The 16,335-nt window shown below is 42.0% G+C and overlaps 1 protein-coding gene across 1 annotated transcript in view; it reads left to right on the forward strand.

The window, feature by feature from the left end:
• The window catches only part of DEPTOR (DEP domain containing MTOR interacting protein), a 142,872-nt gene that overhangs the window by 82,272 nt on the left and 44,265 nt on the right, over window positions 1–16,335 (forward strand). Inside the window, exons 5-6 of the mRNA XM_003408166.4 lie at window positions 8,996–9,181; window positions 12,315–12,449. Coding sequence (XP_003408214.3) covers window positions 8,996–9,181; window positions 12,315–12,449 — 321 coding nt within the window. The remainder of the gene's footprint in view (window positions 1–8,995; window positions 9,182–12,314; window positions 12,450–16,335) is intronic.

Consider the following 16,335-nt stretch of genomic DNA (forward strand, 5'->3'; position numbering starts at 1 on the left):
CCAACCCCCAAAGATAAATAAAGATCAGCTTTATAGAGATACTGATAATGAAAGGCAGTGATAACGAAAACTAGAAAAAAAAAAATGAGGTATTTGACTTAGGTCAGAACCCACTTATGACAAAGTTGTTGGAACAGGTCTCTGACAAGATACTGATAATGAAGTCAATAATAATGAGAACTAAAAATAAAATAAAATAAAATGAGGTATTTGACTTATGTCAGAACCCAATTATGACATAGCTGTTGGAACAGGTCCCCGGCAAGATATTGATAATGAAGTCAATAATAATGAAAACCAAAAAAAAAAAAAAAAAACAAAAGGTATTTTACTTATGTCAGAACCCACTTATGATGGAGCTGTTGGAACAGAACCCTGTCGTAAGTCAGGGACTATCCGTACTGTTAGGCAGTCTCTATAGTGCCAAGTGGTCCTTTTAGATGGAAATATAGGGACTAGGGAGCCCTGGTGGTGCAGTGGTTAAGAGCTTGGCTGCTAACCAAAAGATTGGCAGTTTGAATCCATCAGCTGTTTATGGAGCAGTACTACTCTGTCCTGTAAGATCGCTATGAGTCAGAATTAACCCGATGGCAACGGGTTTGCTTTTGGTTTTGACAGGAATTAGTAAGGCATAAGAAAGAAACCAAGAAGGAAGGGAGCTAGGCGTGGGATAGAGTGTCATACATGACCATCCGGAATGAACCTTCACCAAAGCCCCCTGTCCCTTGTGCACTTGATGAAATGTGTGGCATGCCCAGCCTGCTGTGGGCTGCAGTGGTGATGATGATGATGGTGGTGATGCTGAGAATGGCAGCTGGTAAGGGTCTCCTGTCTTTAATGCGTCCTTGAAGTCCTTTTTAACTTTGACACCAGTTTGCAATTGTAGTCATCACCCCAGAGCCTCGTCCTTGCTGATCATTTCTTCTTCCTCATTGTGATAATCACTCTCCTTATTCCCCTCTCAAACCCTGGTGGCATAGTGGTTAAGTGCTACGGCTGCTAACCAAACGGTCGGCAGTTCAAATCCGCCAGGCGCTCCTTGGAAACTCTGTGGGGCAGTTCTACTCTGTCCTATGGGGTCACTATGAGTCGGAATTGACTTGAAAGCACTGGGTTTTTTTGGTTTATTTATGCCCACTCTTTACTGAAATGCTGATGTGACCCGAGTCCAAGACCACCTTTTTTTTGGTAATTTTTATTGTGCTTTAAGTGAAAGTTTACAAATCAAGTCAGTCTTTCACATAAAAACATTATATACAACTTGCTATATACTCCCAATTACTCTCCCCCTAACGAGACAGCCCACTGTCTCCCTCCACTCTCTCTTTTTGTGTCCATTTCGCCAGCTTCTAACCCCCTCCACCCTTTCATCTGCCCTCCAAGCAGAGATGCCAACATAGTCTCAAGTGTCCACCTGATCCAAGAAGCTCACTCCTCACCAGTGTCCCTCTCCAACCCACTGTCCAGCCCAATCCATGTCTGAAGAGTTGACTTCGGGAATGGTTCCTGTCCTGGGCCCACAGAAGGTCTGGGGGCCATGACCACTGGGGTCCTTCTAATCTCAGTTAGACCATTAAGTCTGGTCCAAGACCACCTTTTGATGATCTGCCATCTTATGGAACAGTTGCTGCCTGCACGTTCTCTTTCCCCCTTATCACAGTGTTGGGTTCAGTTCAGTAGTTTCACGGTGCCTGTTATGTTACATCACTGGCCAGCAAACATTTCAAGGATGAATGAAAATATGTGACCTTCCTCCTTCCCACTAGATAAATAGCCTAAAATGTTTTTTATATTCAGCTGGACTTGTAGGGCTCAAGATAAGTTTTTATATTCATCATTAGACTCTTGTAAGTGAAGTGGGATCCAACCCCCGCAACCCTTTTAGATAATAACCTTCTTTAATTTTTGTGCGTGTGTGTGCCTGCTAAAACCATTCTAATCATTTATAAGGGAAAATGTAGCCACACTATCCACAAAAAGAAGAATACGTGTGTACTGTGTCATTTTATTCCTTTGGCAGGCTACATGATATTTCCCTTATGCTTTCTGAAAAGTTAAGGTGGACAGTGAATACGGATCTGTTTTACTTCTGCCAAATTTTAACATCGTAGTGTGTTTTTGTGCTTCTAGAGCCCCTACTTTCTTAAGCAAGAAGGTCCTCTTGTATTTACATTGCTTCGGCTTTCTGGCTTGGTCTGCTTTTCCTCCTAGTTTATGTCCTGTTTAATGTTAAGCCAAGCCAAGCCTCTGAAGAATTTTACCAAATCGAAAAGGAAGGCTTGGAAATTCTCAGAAATCTTAAACTGGGTAAATAAAAAATCATCGAGTTTTTCAATTACAGCTGTTGGCCAGACCACAAGTAGAATGTTAGATTCTGAATGTAGGCATTGGATGCTGTTTCTTTTAATTTTCTTCCTATTTATTCAAGACTACTGTTTTCAAGGAGCAAAGCCGTATCAAGCTATGTACGTCACAACCTTACTACAACACGAAGGCCCTGCAGCGTTCGGAGCTGAAAAGTGAAGAACTGGAACAACTTCAAGACATAGAGACCAGTGAACTGTACTCCTCCTTGATTTTTCTTTCCTTCTCTGTAATTTTTCTTCCAGATTATGGATTATTTTTTCTGTGTTTAACAGAGATTGAGCTGCTTATGTAGCAAGTTATTTTTATATTTAGTATGGGGACTGTCCTCAAAAGAAAGACCTGATAACCTACTTAGGAAAGATCAGCTACTGAAAATCTACAGAGCACAGTTCTACTCTGACACACGTGGGGTCGCCATGAGTCAGCGGTGACTTGGTGGCAACTGGTTTCTGGTTTTTATGGAGACTGTCACGCTGACGGGAACCCTGGTGGCATAGTGCTTAAGTGCTATGGCTGCTAACCAAGAGGTCGGCAGTTCAAATCTGCCAGGTGCTCCTTGGAAACTCTTTGGGGCAGTTCTACTCTGTCCTATAGGGTGGCTGTGAGTCGGAATCAGCTTGACAGTGGGTTTGTTTTTTGTTTTGTTTGTCATGTTAAAGTATAGAGAGGATCGACTTTTTCTCTCGAATATGAACTCTATGGCATTTAGTCATTGTTATTTCTTCGTACTCTGTTTACATAATTGGTGGCTATAAAAAGAAATTTTTGACTTTCTTAATCTAGTAACTTCCCAAAACTTATTGTGTCTAATTCACTCCCTTATTTCTTGTTTGACTTATGAGATGTATATGTCTTCCAGTGGGATACTTGCTAAACTAGATCTGGATCAGCTGGTTAAGAGTTCATATTTTTTATGGGTAAAAAGGTGAACAGAACTGCTCATGGGAGAAGAGCAAAGTGGTTTTTGAAGGAAGGGTGGAAAGGACTGAGGAAGTGGTTACTGTGCACGCGCTTCAGTGAACAAAGGCTAAAGTGAACCTTTAGAAGTCTGAGATGAAGGACGCTTTTAAAACATTTGTTTCTACCCACTATATATCCAAAGAGAGTCCCTGAGTGATGCAAATGGTTAAGCACTCAACAGTAGCCAAAAGCTTGGTAGTTCAAACCCATCCAGAGGTGCCTCCTAGGACAGGTCTGGCAATCTGCTTCTTTCACAGCCTTGAAAACCCCTTGGAGCAGCTCTACTCTGCACACATGGGGTTGCCGTGAGTCAGAACTGACTCAATAACAACTAATAACAACAATATTTCAGATCCCATTTCAAATCTCTTACTTAAATTATCCTATTTCTTCTTCACGTAGGTGTTATTAAATGCTGTCGAACTGATTCTGACCCATAGTGACCCTATGAACAACAGAAAGAAACACTGCCGGGTCCTGCACCATCCCTATGATCATTGCTATGTTTGAGCCCATTGTCGTAGCCACTGTGTCAGTCCATCTCTTTGAGGGTCTTCCTCTTTTTCACTGACCCTCGATTTTACCAAGCATGATACCTCTCCAGAGACTGGTCCCTTCTGATAATATGCCCAAAGTATGTTAGCATTCTGGCTATACTTCTTCCAAGAGAGATTGTTTATTCTTCTGGCAGTCCATTGTATATTCAGTATTTTTCACCAGCACGATAATTCAAAGGCATCAATTCTTCTTTGGTCCTCCTTATTCATTGTCCAGTTTTCACATGCATATGAGGCGATTGAAAACACCATGGCTTGGATCAGGCACACACATAGATATTATGCAAAAGAAAACTATAAAAACAAACAAACAAAAAACCCTGAGGCTTCCATTGTTAGGTAGTTGCCCAAGTTACGCATCTCATAAAGGTGGCAGAGCTAGGCTCAAAATCTACGTTGTCTGACTCTAAAACCCATGCTCTTCATTCTACAACATTATTTTCTAAAAGTTACTTAGCATTAGAGAGTTTTCAATAAAATCCGACTTAATTGTTTTGTTCTCATATGAAACTGTGTCTCTCATAGCAATCTTTGGTGTTGATGAACTTGAAATATTATCCTGGGTGTAATGGATTGAATCGTGTCCCCAGAAATATGTGTTAACTTGGCTAATTCCTGGTATTGCGTGGTTGTCCTCCATTTTGTGATGTGTCGGAGATCTTAGCCTCTATGCCTGTGGTTATGATCCCATTTGGGAGCGAACTGTATGTTATGTTAATAAGCCAGGTTTAAGTCATGTTAATGAGGATTAGGGTGGGATATAACATCCTTGCTCAGGTCATAACCCGTGGAGTTCCCTTGGGGTGTGGCCTGCATCACCTTTTATCTTACAAGAGCTAAAAGGAAAGAGAAGCTAGCAGAAAGGGAGGGTCCTCCTACCACCAAGAAAGAAGAGCTGGGAGCAGAGCATGTCCTTTGGAGACCAGGGGTCCCTGCACTGCGAAGCTCTTAGACCTAGAGGAAGATTGATACAAGGATCTTTCCCCAGAGCTGACAGAAAGAGAAAAAGAGAGAGAGGGACCTCCTGCCACCAAGAAAGAAGAGCTAGGAGCGGAGTGTGTCCTTTGGACCTGGGGTCCCTGCGCTGAAAAGCTCCTACACCCAGGGGAAGATTGATGCCAAGATACACGGAGATCTCCAAAGAATGCCAGGCACACAGATGCTAAAAGGAAACAAGGACCTTCCTCCTAAACTGTGAGCCAACAGAGAGAGAAAGCCTTCCCTTAGAGCTGGTGACCTGAATTCGGACTTCTAGCCTCCTAAACAGTGAGAAAATAAATTTCTCTTTGTTAAAGCCATCTACTTGTGCTGTTTCTGTTATAGCAGTACTAGGTAACTAGGACATAGGGTGAGCAGAAGGAGGTGTCATATTCCAATCACAATGCTAAGGCAGATACTTTGGACAGTGCATGACACTTACCAGGTATTCAGTTTGTTGGGTGAATGAATGGCTGTCACGTGCGATGTACTGACACTGTTGTGTTGCTGTCTGCCTGTCCTCCTTCGGCTTTGGAGCTGTAATCACGTAGATTACATGTAAGGCTTCACCTACAAAGCAAGCAAACACATGGAACTCAATGTTCATGCCATTAAACTTTTAATGAGAAAAGAACTGCAAAGGCAGAACCACTCAGGGAAAACAGTGCAGGCTGGACATGCAATTATACATGCAGTTGCCACTTCCCTTTTCTGAGAGAACTTGGCTCCACCAGTGCCTGTCACACAGCTGGGAGGATGGACATATGGCTGCCCTCCGTTCACAGAGCTTAGTTGCTCTTGTGGCATGTAAGATCCATGTCAGTCCTTGAAAATGGAAGTGGGATGTTAAATGTAATGTCTCATAAAATTGAATTGTCACATAAGGCAAATGACAATATATCAGGGCAAAATCATACTATGTTAACGATAAACCTGTTGCTGTTGAGTTGATTCCAACCCATAAATGACCCTAGAAGACGGAGTAGAACTACCCCATAGTGTTTCCAAGGAGTGGCTGGTGGATTTGAACTGCTGACCTTTTGGTTAGCAGCCATATCACTTAACCAGTGTACCACCAGGGCTCCAAGTTAATGATAATAATGATTAAAAACAACAACTTATCTAATCTTAGATGGTTTATTTACCATTTTAGCTATAGGTGGTACGGGGTGGCAGGTATATAGTTAGCTAGGACAGTGTGCTTATACAATAATAACATAGGAGTTCTTACAATTTGTTAGGCATTATGCTTAACACTTAGAGCCTAACATCTCATCCCTTCCTCATTTCCCTTGTTTTGGCTGCTTTTAAAATCATCTGCCCTACTAGGGAGAGAATGTGATGAGAAAGCATTGTTTACATTTAACCGTTTTATCTAATCTTAGATGGTTTATTTACCCTTTTAGCTATAGGTGGTACAGGGGTGGCAGGTATATAGTTAGCTAGAACAGTGTGTCACACTGGTAAAGAAAAGAAGGTGAATTAAACTCTGGGTGCTAATTAAACCTGATGATACAAATGATTAAGTTGGTAGTCAAATTTGCACTTTAATTAAAAATACTTTTCAAGCACTTTTATCTATTATGAAATTTGTTTGGATTCAGATTGCTTTTGTGGATTTATTTGTAGACGAGTTCAGGTTTCATGTGATTCACTGTGCAAAAAGGAAACAGGAGGTGTTAATAAACATACAGAAGCTATATATTTGCAGGTTATAATTTAAGATTTACTGTTGTCACAGTCAACTTCAGGATTTTTAAAAATCATACAAGCTCAGAAAATGTTGTTAGGAATAAATAAGTAATCAAGAAAATTTTAGTATAGAATATAGCGATAGTAAATTTCTGCAGGAATTTGGCTATCCACAAGAGAGCCATTGTTTGTATATATCACCTCAAAGTGTTATTGGTCCAGATTGCATTTGGTGTGCATCTCCTGAATCCACGAATGGATTATCTACTAAGCACATGCAGAACCACCACTGGATTTAGTGTTGTTTTTGTGGCCAAGATCATTCATTTGGCCAAAGGGAATAGTTTATTGTCATTTAAAGACTGTGAAACACCCGTATGAATTATTAGGTTAAACACTGGCAGTGGCATGCTCTTAATATGGACCCACCTTTCTGGGACTCTGATACTCATGTAACCAGAAGAGTTAATTCACTAGCAAATATGAACCATAAACACAGTTACTACCTAGATTGCATTTGCTGGTGTTGACCTGGAAGGGATGTTATGTATGCTGTTTGTGAAGTACCAAGGAAGCTATTAAGCCAGTTAGAATTATTGATAAAACCCAGTGCCGTGGAATTAATATGGTTCTTAATGGGTTATACTAGATTATTTTCATAGTTTACAGAATTTTGAATTCATAATCCAAAAACAAATTTCCAAGAATGAATCTTAAAAAAAAAAAAAAAAACTTCTATCTGGTTTTACCATCACTTAGCTTAATACTTTTGGTATTCATATATCAGCAGTTCAACCCTTTTTAGCAATAAGCAGTATTCTTTTTATTCTTTTGTATAAATATATCACAATTTATTTATCCATTTATGTGTTGATGGACATTTGTTATACCCCATTTTGGGCTGTTATGAATAAGGTTGCAGTGAACATTCTTGTGGACATGTGTTTCATTTGTCTTGGGTAAATTCCTGGGAGTAGAATTGCTGCACCATCCAGTAAATATGTGTTTAACTTTACAAGATCCTTCCAAACAGTTCTCCTACACAGTTTTACTGTTCGTTTTATGTTTCTACCAGGAGTTCCAGTTCCTCCATATCCTCACCAACATTTGGTATTGTCACTCTTTTTTATTTTAGTGATCAGGTGGGTATGAAATGGCATCTCATGGTGATTTTAATTTGTGTTTCCATACATTAGCACTTCTATGTTACATTTTTTCAATTCTTTGTGAGAACCTAAACAAGCTCAGGAATTGTTTCTCATAGAGACAGAAGAGAGTTGTGGTTTGAAACGTGGACTCTGGAGGCAGACACCATTTCCACCACAGCCATTTACTGTGTCTTCTTTGGGTGACTTACTAATATCTCTGGGCCTCTGTTTCCTCTTAAAAAATGGGGAAGAAAGTAACAGTAGCTACATATTAAGCACTTATAATAGTACTGGACTTACAGAAAATGCTTATGAGGATTAGCTATTGTTATTATTGATTTTGAATTGAGAGTCTGGCATGGTTATGATGACCTGAAGCTTAGATTTTCCTTAGTGACTAATCATTAAATATCAATATCAAATGGTTACATACTGTATGATTCCATGTATACAAGATTCTCAAAATGATTAAGTTATAGAGATAGAGAACAGATTAGTGGTTTCTGGGGGTTAGGGATTGAGGGGAAAGGGAGTGAGTGTGACTATAAAGAGGAAGCAAGAGGGAATTCCTTTGTCATGATGGAATAATTCTGTGTCTTAATTGCAGTGCTGGTCACGCGAATCTATACATGTGATAAAATTGTGTAGAACTGTGCGTGCACACACACACACACACAATGAGTGCATATAAAAACTGGTGAAATCTGCGTAAGGTCTGAAGATTATAACAATGTCAATTTCCTGGTTTGATATTATACCGTAGTTATTTGTGGGAAATGTTGCTGTTGGGGGAAGCTGGGTGAAGGGTACACAGGACCTCTCTATCGTATTTTTGTGACTTTCTCTGAGTCTATAATTACTTCAAAATAAAAAGCTAAAAACAAATTGAAGTCCTACTAGGAGATCAGCGTTGTATGAGTCATGTTGGATACACAGGTAAATAAAAATGCAATCACTGCCCCCAAAGAACCTAGAGTTTAGTGGAAAAGACAGAGGAGTAGAGGAATACTTCAAGTGTTCTGGCGGAGGTAAACCATGGCCTGGAATAATCCCAGTAAGAGTGTAACTCAGGTTGTGGTGAGATTCAGGGAATGTTTCCCAGAGGAATTGGTTAGCTAATCTTAAAAGTTCATGACACATGGAAAGAATTTGGGACCATGTGTGGACTCCTGTGGCATCTATAGAACTAAACTCTTTCTTGAGACTTTTACCCCTGTTGGCTTGAGTCTTCTGGCTGCAGTGTTCAGTGGCCAGGATGCCAGACAGCCCTTATCTGCCGTTTCTTCTCCCCAGTGTCCAACAAGCACCCATTCGTGGACAGCAATCTTCTCTACCAGTTCAGAATGAATTTCCGTCGGAGGCGAAGACTGATGGAGCTGCTGAATGAAAAATCTCCCTCCCCGCAGGAAACTCATGACAGTCCATTCTGCTTGAGGAAGCAGAGCCATGACAACCGAAAATCTACCAGTTTTATGTCAGGTATGTTGTCAGTTCTGTGGTTTGACCACATTCTTTCATCTTTGGATAACTAGTAAGGTAATAACTCAATCTTTTTAAAATTCTATTCTCTAGCAAATTTTAATATGTTCATAGCCAAGAAATATGCCAAAAAGCAAGTTGTCCCTGGGCAGCATACTTAGATACCATGGAGTCTGTTTTTTTTGTGTGTGGTGTTGTTTGTTTTCTCAATTATGTGCTTGAATTATAGTAGAATCTTCCATGCTTTCACTCAGAGCTTATTTAATTTTAACTTACAAACAATTGTTACGTGTCATTAATTAACCAGTTTTCTACGTTATGTCTTTGAGACATTATATATTTTACAGGATATTTTAAGGATGAATAAAGAATTTCTGGGGGCATATACAAGAAGCCGCAGTAGTACAGTGGTTAAAGCACTTGGCTGCTAACCCGCCAGCCACTCCGTGGGATAAAGATGTGGCAATCTGCTTTCACAAACATTTATAGCTTTGGAAACCCTGTGAGGCAGTTCTGCTCCGTCCTAAGGGTCACTATGAATTGGAATTGAGTTAATGGCTTGGTTTTGTTTTGTTTTGGGGGCATATACACCAGCCCTGGTGGCACAGTGTTTAAGCACTTGGTTGCTGAGTGAAAGGTTAGTGGTTCAAACCCACCTAGTGACTCCACAAAAGAAAGACCTGGTGATCTGCTTCTGTAAAAGATTGTTGTTGTTGTAAGGTGCCACTGATTCGGTTCCGACTCATAGTGACCCTGTGTCCAACAGAAAGAAACACTGCCCAAGTCCTGCACCATCCTGATAGTTGTTGCTATACTTGAGTCCATTGTTACAGGCACTGTGTCAGTCCATCTCGTTGAGGGTCTTTTTCTCTTTCTCTGACCCGCTATTTTACCAAGCATGATGTTCTTCTCTAGTGACTGGTCCCTCCTGATAACATGTGCAAAGTACATGAGACAAAGTCTCACCATCTTTGTATCTAAGGAGCATTCTGGCTGCGCTTCTTCCAAGACAAATTTGTTCATTCTTCTGGCTGCCCATGGTATATTCAATATTCTTCCTTATTCATTGTCCAGCTTTTTGCATGCATACGAGGCGATTAAAAATACCATGGCCTGGATCAGGTGCACCTTAGTCCTCAAAATGACATCTTTGCTTTTTAACACTTTAAAGAAGTCTGTTGCAGCAGATTTGCCCAATGCAAATGTAGAAGATTACAGCCTAGAAAACTCTATGGGGCAGTTCTACTCTATTACATGAGGTAGATAAATGTCAAAATCGACTCTGACACCTAACAACAACAATACATTGGCAACAAATGAAAGAACGACTGATTATCAATCCAACAACAAGCCTTTCCCACAGTGATACAGAACAAAGAAAAACTATGAAAAACAGGCACAGGAGCTCATGAAGCACAATGGCTTGGGACATTACATGAAAGGTCAAACCGTCTCACAGTTACAGTTATCCCTGACAAATGACGGTGGTTAATGTTCACAAAGATAACCCCATTCAGCCAGAAAAGGTTGAAGTAAATGTCATTCTGCTTAAGAGGATGAGGTACCTTTAACTCTCCTGAAAATGTGGCATTTCCTCAAGGAATTGGCTGGCTTAAGGTTTGGAAGTACTGGGCTTAACCTGAGAACTAAACCCAGGACAAAATGAAAGTGTGATGTCTTGGTTATGAATAGGAGGTGACAGTGAGAACAGTTACAGCCATATGTACTGAGAACTTTCTGTGTCCCAGGCATTGTGCCACACTTGGGTGCACAGATTTTCTCATTTAATTACCTCATTAACCCTAAAAGGAGGAACATTTATTACCCCTATTATATAGGTGAAGAAACTTTGGCATGAGCAATTGAGTGGCTCACTCACACAGTTAAAAAGTGGTAGACCAGGTCTGTCTTACCGTAATGCATGTACTATATTGCCTCCTCCTCAATGCCTTACATCTCAGGTTCCTCAGACACATCTAGGCTGGAGGAGAAAATGGACCAAGAGCTGCTCTGGGAAAGCGGAAGCACACTGAGAGTCAGGAGCCTAAGTCTGTGTTCTGAGGTCAACCCAGATAGGCCTGAAAGGACACCCCAGTTGTGCGTCTCCTTAAGATCGCTGTCTTTCGCAAATGTAGACAAACGATTCACTTTTTCATTGGCACAAAGGCTTGCAGGTGTCTTAGGTGGGCTCAGTAGACCTGAACAAGTGTTGATGATGGAGAAGATGTAGTAATCATGGCCACCCTAAAAGCTAGCATTTATTGTGTGCTTCCCACGTGCCAGGCCTCGGGCAGAGTACCTTCCATGGCTTCTTCTGTTTGGTCATGCACGTTGCCCTCTTCCCCTGTTGAGAGCCAGCCTGCTCCATGGCAGAGAGAACTAGATCAGATAATTGAGATGCTGCTTCATGTGCACTTTCAAAGCGTAAATGTGTGTGCTGTGTTCTAAGCTGCTGCTTCCATGGCTCTGGAGTCACAGTGGTGCAGTGGTTAAGCACTCAGCTGCTAACCAGAAGTTTGAGGGTTCGAACCCACTAGCTGATCCCTGGGAGAAAGATGTACTGATCTGCTTCTGTAAAGATTACAACTTTGGAAACCCTATGGCACAGTTCCGCTCTGTCCTACAGGGTCTCTATGAGTCGAAATTGACTCAATGGCAGTGGGTTTGGTTTTTTTTCCCCCTGATGGCTCTGGGTAATTAATGGATTAATATGAACTCAAGAGGCATTTATTAACACTGTTAATTCATTAAGCGTATGGCCAGCACTTAAATTACATCCTAGCTGGGACTGCTCAGCCTGGGGTGGGTACTTCTTGAAATAATACTTCATGCAGCTGGAGATTTTCACATACATTATCTAGTCCACTCCTAGCACCAGTCCTTGAGGTAGCGTTATTCCCACCTTACAGATAGGAAAATCGAGGCTCAGGGATAAGAAGGGAATGGCCCCAGGTTGCGCTGTTAGTACGTGGCAGGGCTACGGCTTACATCCTGGCTTTTCTGACTCCAAGGCCCGTGTGCTTTTCCCGGTGATTGTGTCACGCTGCACCGTGCTTTGCAGCTGAAGGCACTTGTGTTTCAGGGGCCCGCGCCCACCGCGCGCAGTGACCGTGTGTGTTCTCCGGCCCCACAGTCAGCCCCAGCAAGGAGATCAAGGTCGTGTCTGCAGCGAGGAGGAGCAGCATGAGCAGCTGTGGCAGCAGTGGCTACTTTAGCAGCAGCCCCACGCTCAGCAGCAGCCCCCCGGTGCTCTGCAACCCCAAGTCTGGTGAGTCCTGCTCCTGACTGTGGCTGTGGCTTCTTGGGCAGATATGCAGGCTGGGTTCCCTGCAAAGCAGATTCTGAGACGGAGACTAGTGTGCAGGGCTAGTACTAGAGGGTGGCATTAGGGCAGCCTCCTGGGATTAACACCTGTGGAATGAAAGGGAAAGAAGTAGGATTGGTCAGAGGGAGAAACTGGGCTGCAATGTAGGCTCAGTGAACACCACAGCTGATATCAGGGGAAACTCTGGAGCTGAGATGGCTCTTCAGAGTTGCCCTCAGTTGACGTGAGGGGCCAGGCTTTATACCCCCATGCTGACCAATTGTTGAATATGGGCTGCCCCTGGGAGGAGGGCATGACCTTGGGTGAGGCAGCCCTTCAAAGAGAGAATTCCCAAAAAAAAAAAGTGAGGGCCTGTCTTTCATGAATACTCCCAGAAGCTGGGAGAAGGAGTACCTCAGTCCTGAAGGAGGTTTTGGGCAATACATAACAGTGTCCACTGCTGCAGGAGACTAGCACGTCCCCAGACTGTAATAAAATGCAGAGGTCTGTTGGGTTTCAACTCCTCCAATGAAGAAGCCTGGATCTGGGCAACTTAGACTATTCCTGGAGTTGACCTTTGGAGCTTTGCCATCTCAAGAGCAACTCATAAACCTCCATGGCCTTTACATCCCAGAAAAAAAATTAGGCACAAAGACTGTTGATGAACTTGTACACAAAAACAATCTTTCCCTGACCCGATACAGTTCTTCAATCCACAGGAACCTGTAATCTACAATACCACCCGCTTTTGACTATCCCTTACCCACCTCCTGTCCTCACTGCTCTCCTGCCTGGGATTAGACTGTATGGTCTATCATTATAGTTATTGCCTTGAAAACACCCTCCCCTTCCTTGGCCCTGCCCCTCTCCTTTATCTTGTTGTCATTGTTAGGTGTCATCAAGTTGGTTCCGACTTGTAGCGATCCTACGTACAACAGAATGAAACACTGGCAGATCCTGCACCATCCTCGTGATCGTTTTTATGCTTGTTGCTATCCTTTATCTTACTCACTTGCAAACATTAGAACCTGGGTGAATCCAGCTCTTTTCCAACTCTCTGTGTACTCACACAGTTATACCGGGCCTGCTGGCCTCACTTTGATTTCAAGTGGGTCATTAGTGCTGCCTGGCAGTCCCTCTACTTTTCCTGGTTCATTTATTCTTCCATTCTCCTAGATGACTATTTTATCCTCCTCTTTTTTTTTTTTTTTTTTCTCGTTTAGTCTGCTCCTCTCCCTCTTAGCTAAAGATCTTCCTATTTAATTGAGAAATTACAGAGAATCTAAAGAGAACATCTACAAGCTCACACCCATATCTCTTATTCTACCAGCCTGTATACTCATATACCCCACCTTCCTTCCTTACTGTGGATGAACCATCCATGCCTTGCCTAAGTGCATTTGATCCTAATCTTCCTCTTTCTCTTATACCGTCAATTTTTCCTTTTAGCTGGATCATGTTCGTCAGCATACAAGCATAGAGTAATATTTCCATCCTGAAATACCCCTCTTTTAGCCTCCACCTTCTTCTGTTTTTATACTTCCTTTCTTTGAAAACTTCTTGAAATAAATATAACCTTAAAGGAAATGCTCTCAATTGACTTCCACAATGTTAAATATAGCAATTCTTAGTCTCCATTTTACTCGACCAAGCAGCAGTTTATCACTCCTTGATTTGGCTTCCAAGACACTTGTACTGGTTTTCTACTGCTGCATAACAAATAACCACATGTGTAACAGCTTCAAGTAACACGTACTTATTGTCTCACAGTCTCTGTGGGTTAGAATCCAGACATGGCATAGCTGGATCGTCTGCTGAGGGTCTCATCTGGCTGCAGTCCAGGTGCTGGCCAGGCTGCATTCTCATCTGGAAGCTCAGCTAGGGAAGGATCTGCTTCCAAGGTCCCTGGGGTTGTTGGCAGTATTCATTTCCTTATAGCCAATGAGGGATATAGAAGGTCTCTGCTTCTTAGAGTTTCTAATCACTACACCTTCTTCTCAAGGACTTACCTGATTAGGTAAGACCTAGACAACCTCCCTTTTGATTAACTTAAAGTCAGCTGATTGGGGACCTTAATAGATCTGCAAAATGTCTTCCTCTTTGCAATATAGTATGGTCTCATTAAGGGAGTGATTACCCCATCACCTTTGCCATAATCTATTGACTAAATGCAAATCTTGTCCAGACTTGTCTTGGTCATCTAATATTGCTTTAACAGGAATACTGGAAGTTGATGGCATTAACAAAGCGAAGTTTATTCTCTTTCAGTCTAGTAGGCTAGAAGTCTGAATTTAGGGTGCCAGCTCCAGGGGAAGTCTTTCTCTCTCTTTCAGCTCTGGAGTAAGGTCCTTGTGATGCATCAGTCTTCCCTTGGTCTGGGAGCATCTAAGCTAGGAACCTCAGGTCCAAAGGGCAAGCTCTGCTGCTGACACTGCTTTCTTGGTGGTATGAGGTCCCCCATGTCTCTCTGCTCACTTCTGTCTTTTATATCTCAAAAGAGCTTGACTTAAGACACTAATCTTATAGACCTCATCAATATAACTGCTGCTAATTCATCTTATTATATCATAGTGATAGGATTTACAATACACAGGGAAATCACATCAGATGATAAAATGGCAGACAATCATACAATACCAGGAATCATGACCTACCCAAGTTAACAGATATTTTGGGGTGCACAATTCAGTCCATGGCAAGACTCAAAGGAAGGGGTTATACAAAGGCATGGTCACTGAGATCTTAGAATTCTGCCTGGCACACCACCCTCTCTTGGTTCTCACCTTACTGGCTGTTCCTTCTCAGTCTCCTTTGTGAATTCTTTTTCATCACTCTCACATAGGAACTCCACCTTTCCCCCTAGTTAAATCCTCCTTGATCTTCTTCCTCTCTGTGTATACTCATGACCTAAGTAATCTCATCTAATGTCAAGGCATTAAATACCACTCATAAACCATTAACCCCAATGTCTATCTCTAGCTTGGATTTCTCAACTCCAAACAAGTATGTAAAGTTACATTCTTGACATCCCTACTTGAGGGTTAAGAGGCATCTCAAAAGTAACATTTCTAAAGGCAAATTCCTTATCTCTTCATACTTCAAACTTCCACTCCCTTAGCCTGTCCCATCTCGGTTAACAGTAAATCCATTCTTCTAGTTAATTAGGTCAAAAAACGTGGAGTCACCTTTGACTTCTCTGTTTTTCTCACGCCCACATCCATCCGTCATCAACAAATCATGGCCATTTTCCCTTCAGTGTATATCCAGACTTGACTACTTCTCACCACCTTCTCTGCTGCCACCCTGGTCTGAGCCATCATCATCTCTCACCTAGATTATTTTAATAGCCTGCTTCCTGCCTCTGTTTCTGCTTTGCAACACATACAACCTAGCTTCCATACAGTACCCTGAATACTACTTTAAAACATTATGGTTTGTCCCTCCTTTGTGCAACATCCTTCAGTGATTTCTTGTCTCAGAGTAAAGGCCAAAGTTCTTACTACTACCTACATGGCCTTGCCTGATCTGACCCCTCCCTGCCTTTCTTACCACGTCTTCTACTCATTCATTTTCCTCTAGCCCTGCAACTTCTTTGTCATTCCTTGAACGTGTCAATCAAGCTTCTACCTCAGGGCCTTTACATTTGCTTGTAATAGTCCCCTCAGTAGCCACATGGTTTACGTCTTCACTTCCTTCATGTGTCTGCTTACGTGTCACTTTACCAGTGGTTCTCTCCCTGACTCCTTCATATTAAAAGAAAGATACCCACAACTTCCTGGCGCAAACTGTTCCTCATTGTCCTGCTTCCTTGTCCTCTAGGCCACTTATCAATCATACCATTAATTTACTT

The sequence above is a fragment of the Loxodonta africana genome, chromosome 14, assembly GCF_030014295.1.
Source record: "Loxodonta africana isolate mLoxAfr1 chromosome 14, mLoxAfr1.hap2, whole genome shotgun sequence".
NCBI classification, from domain to species: Eukaryota; Metazoa; Chordata; class Mammalia; order Proboscidea; family Elephantidae; genus Loxodonta; species Loxodonta africana.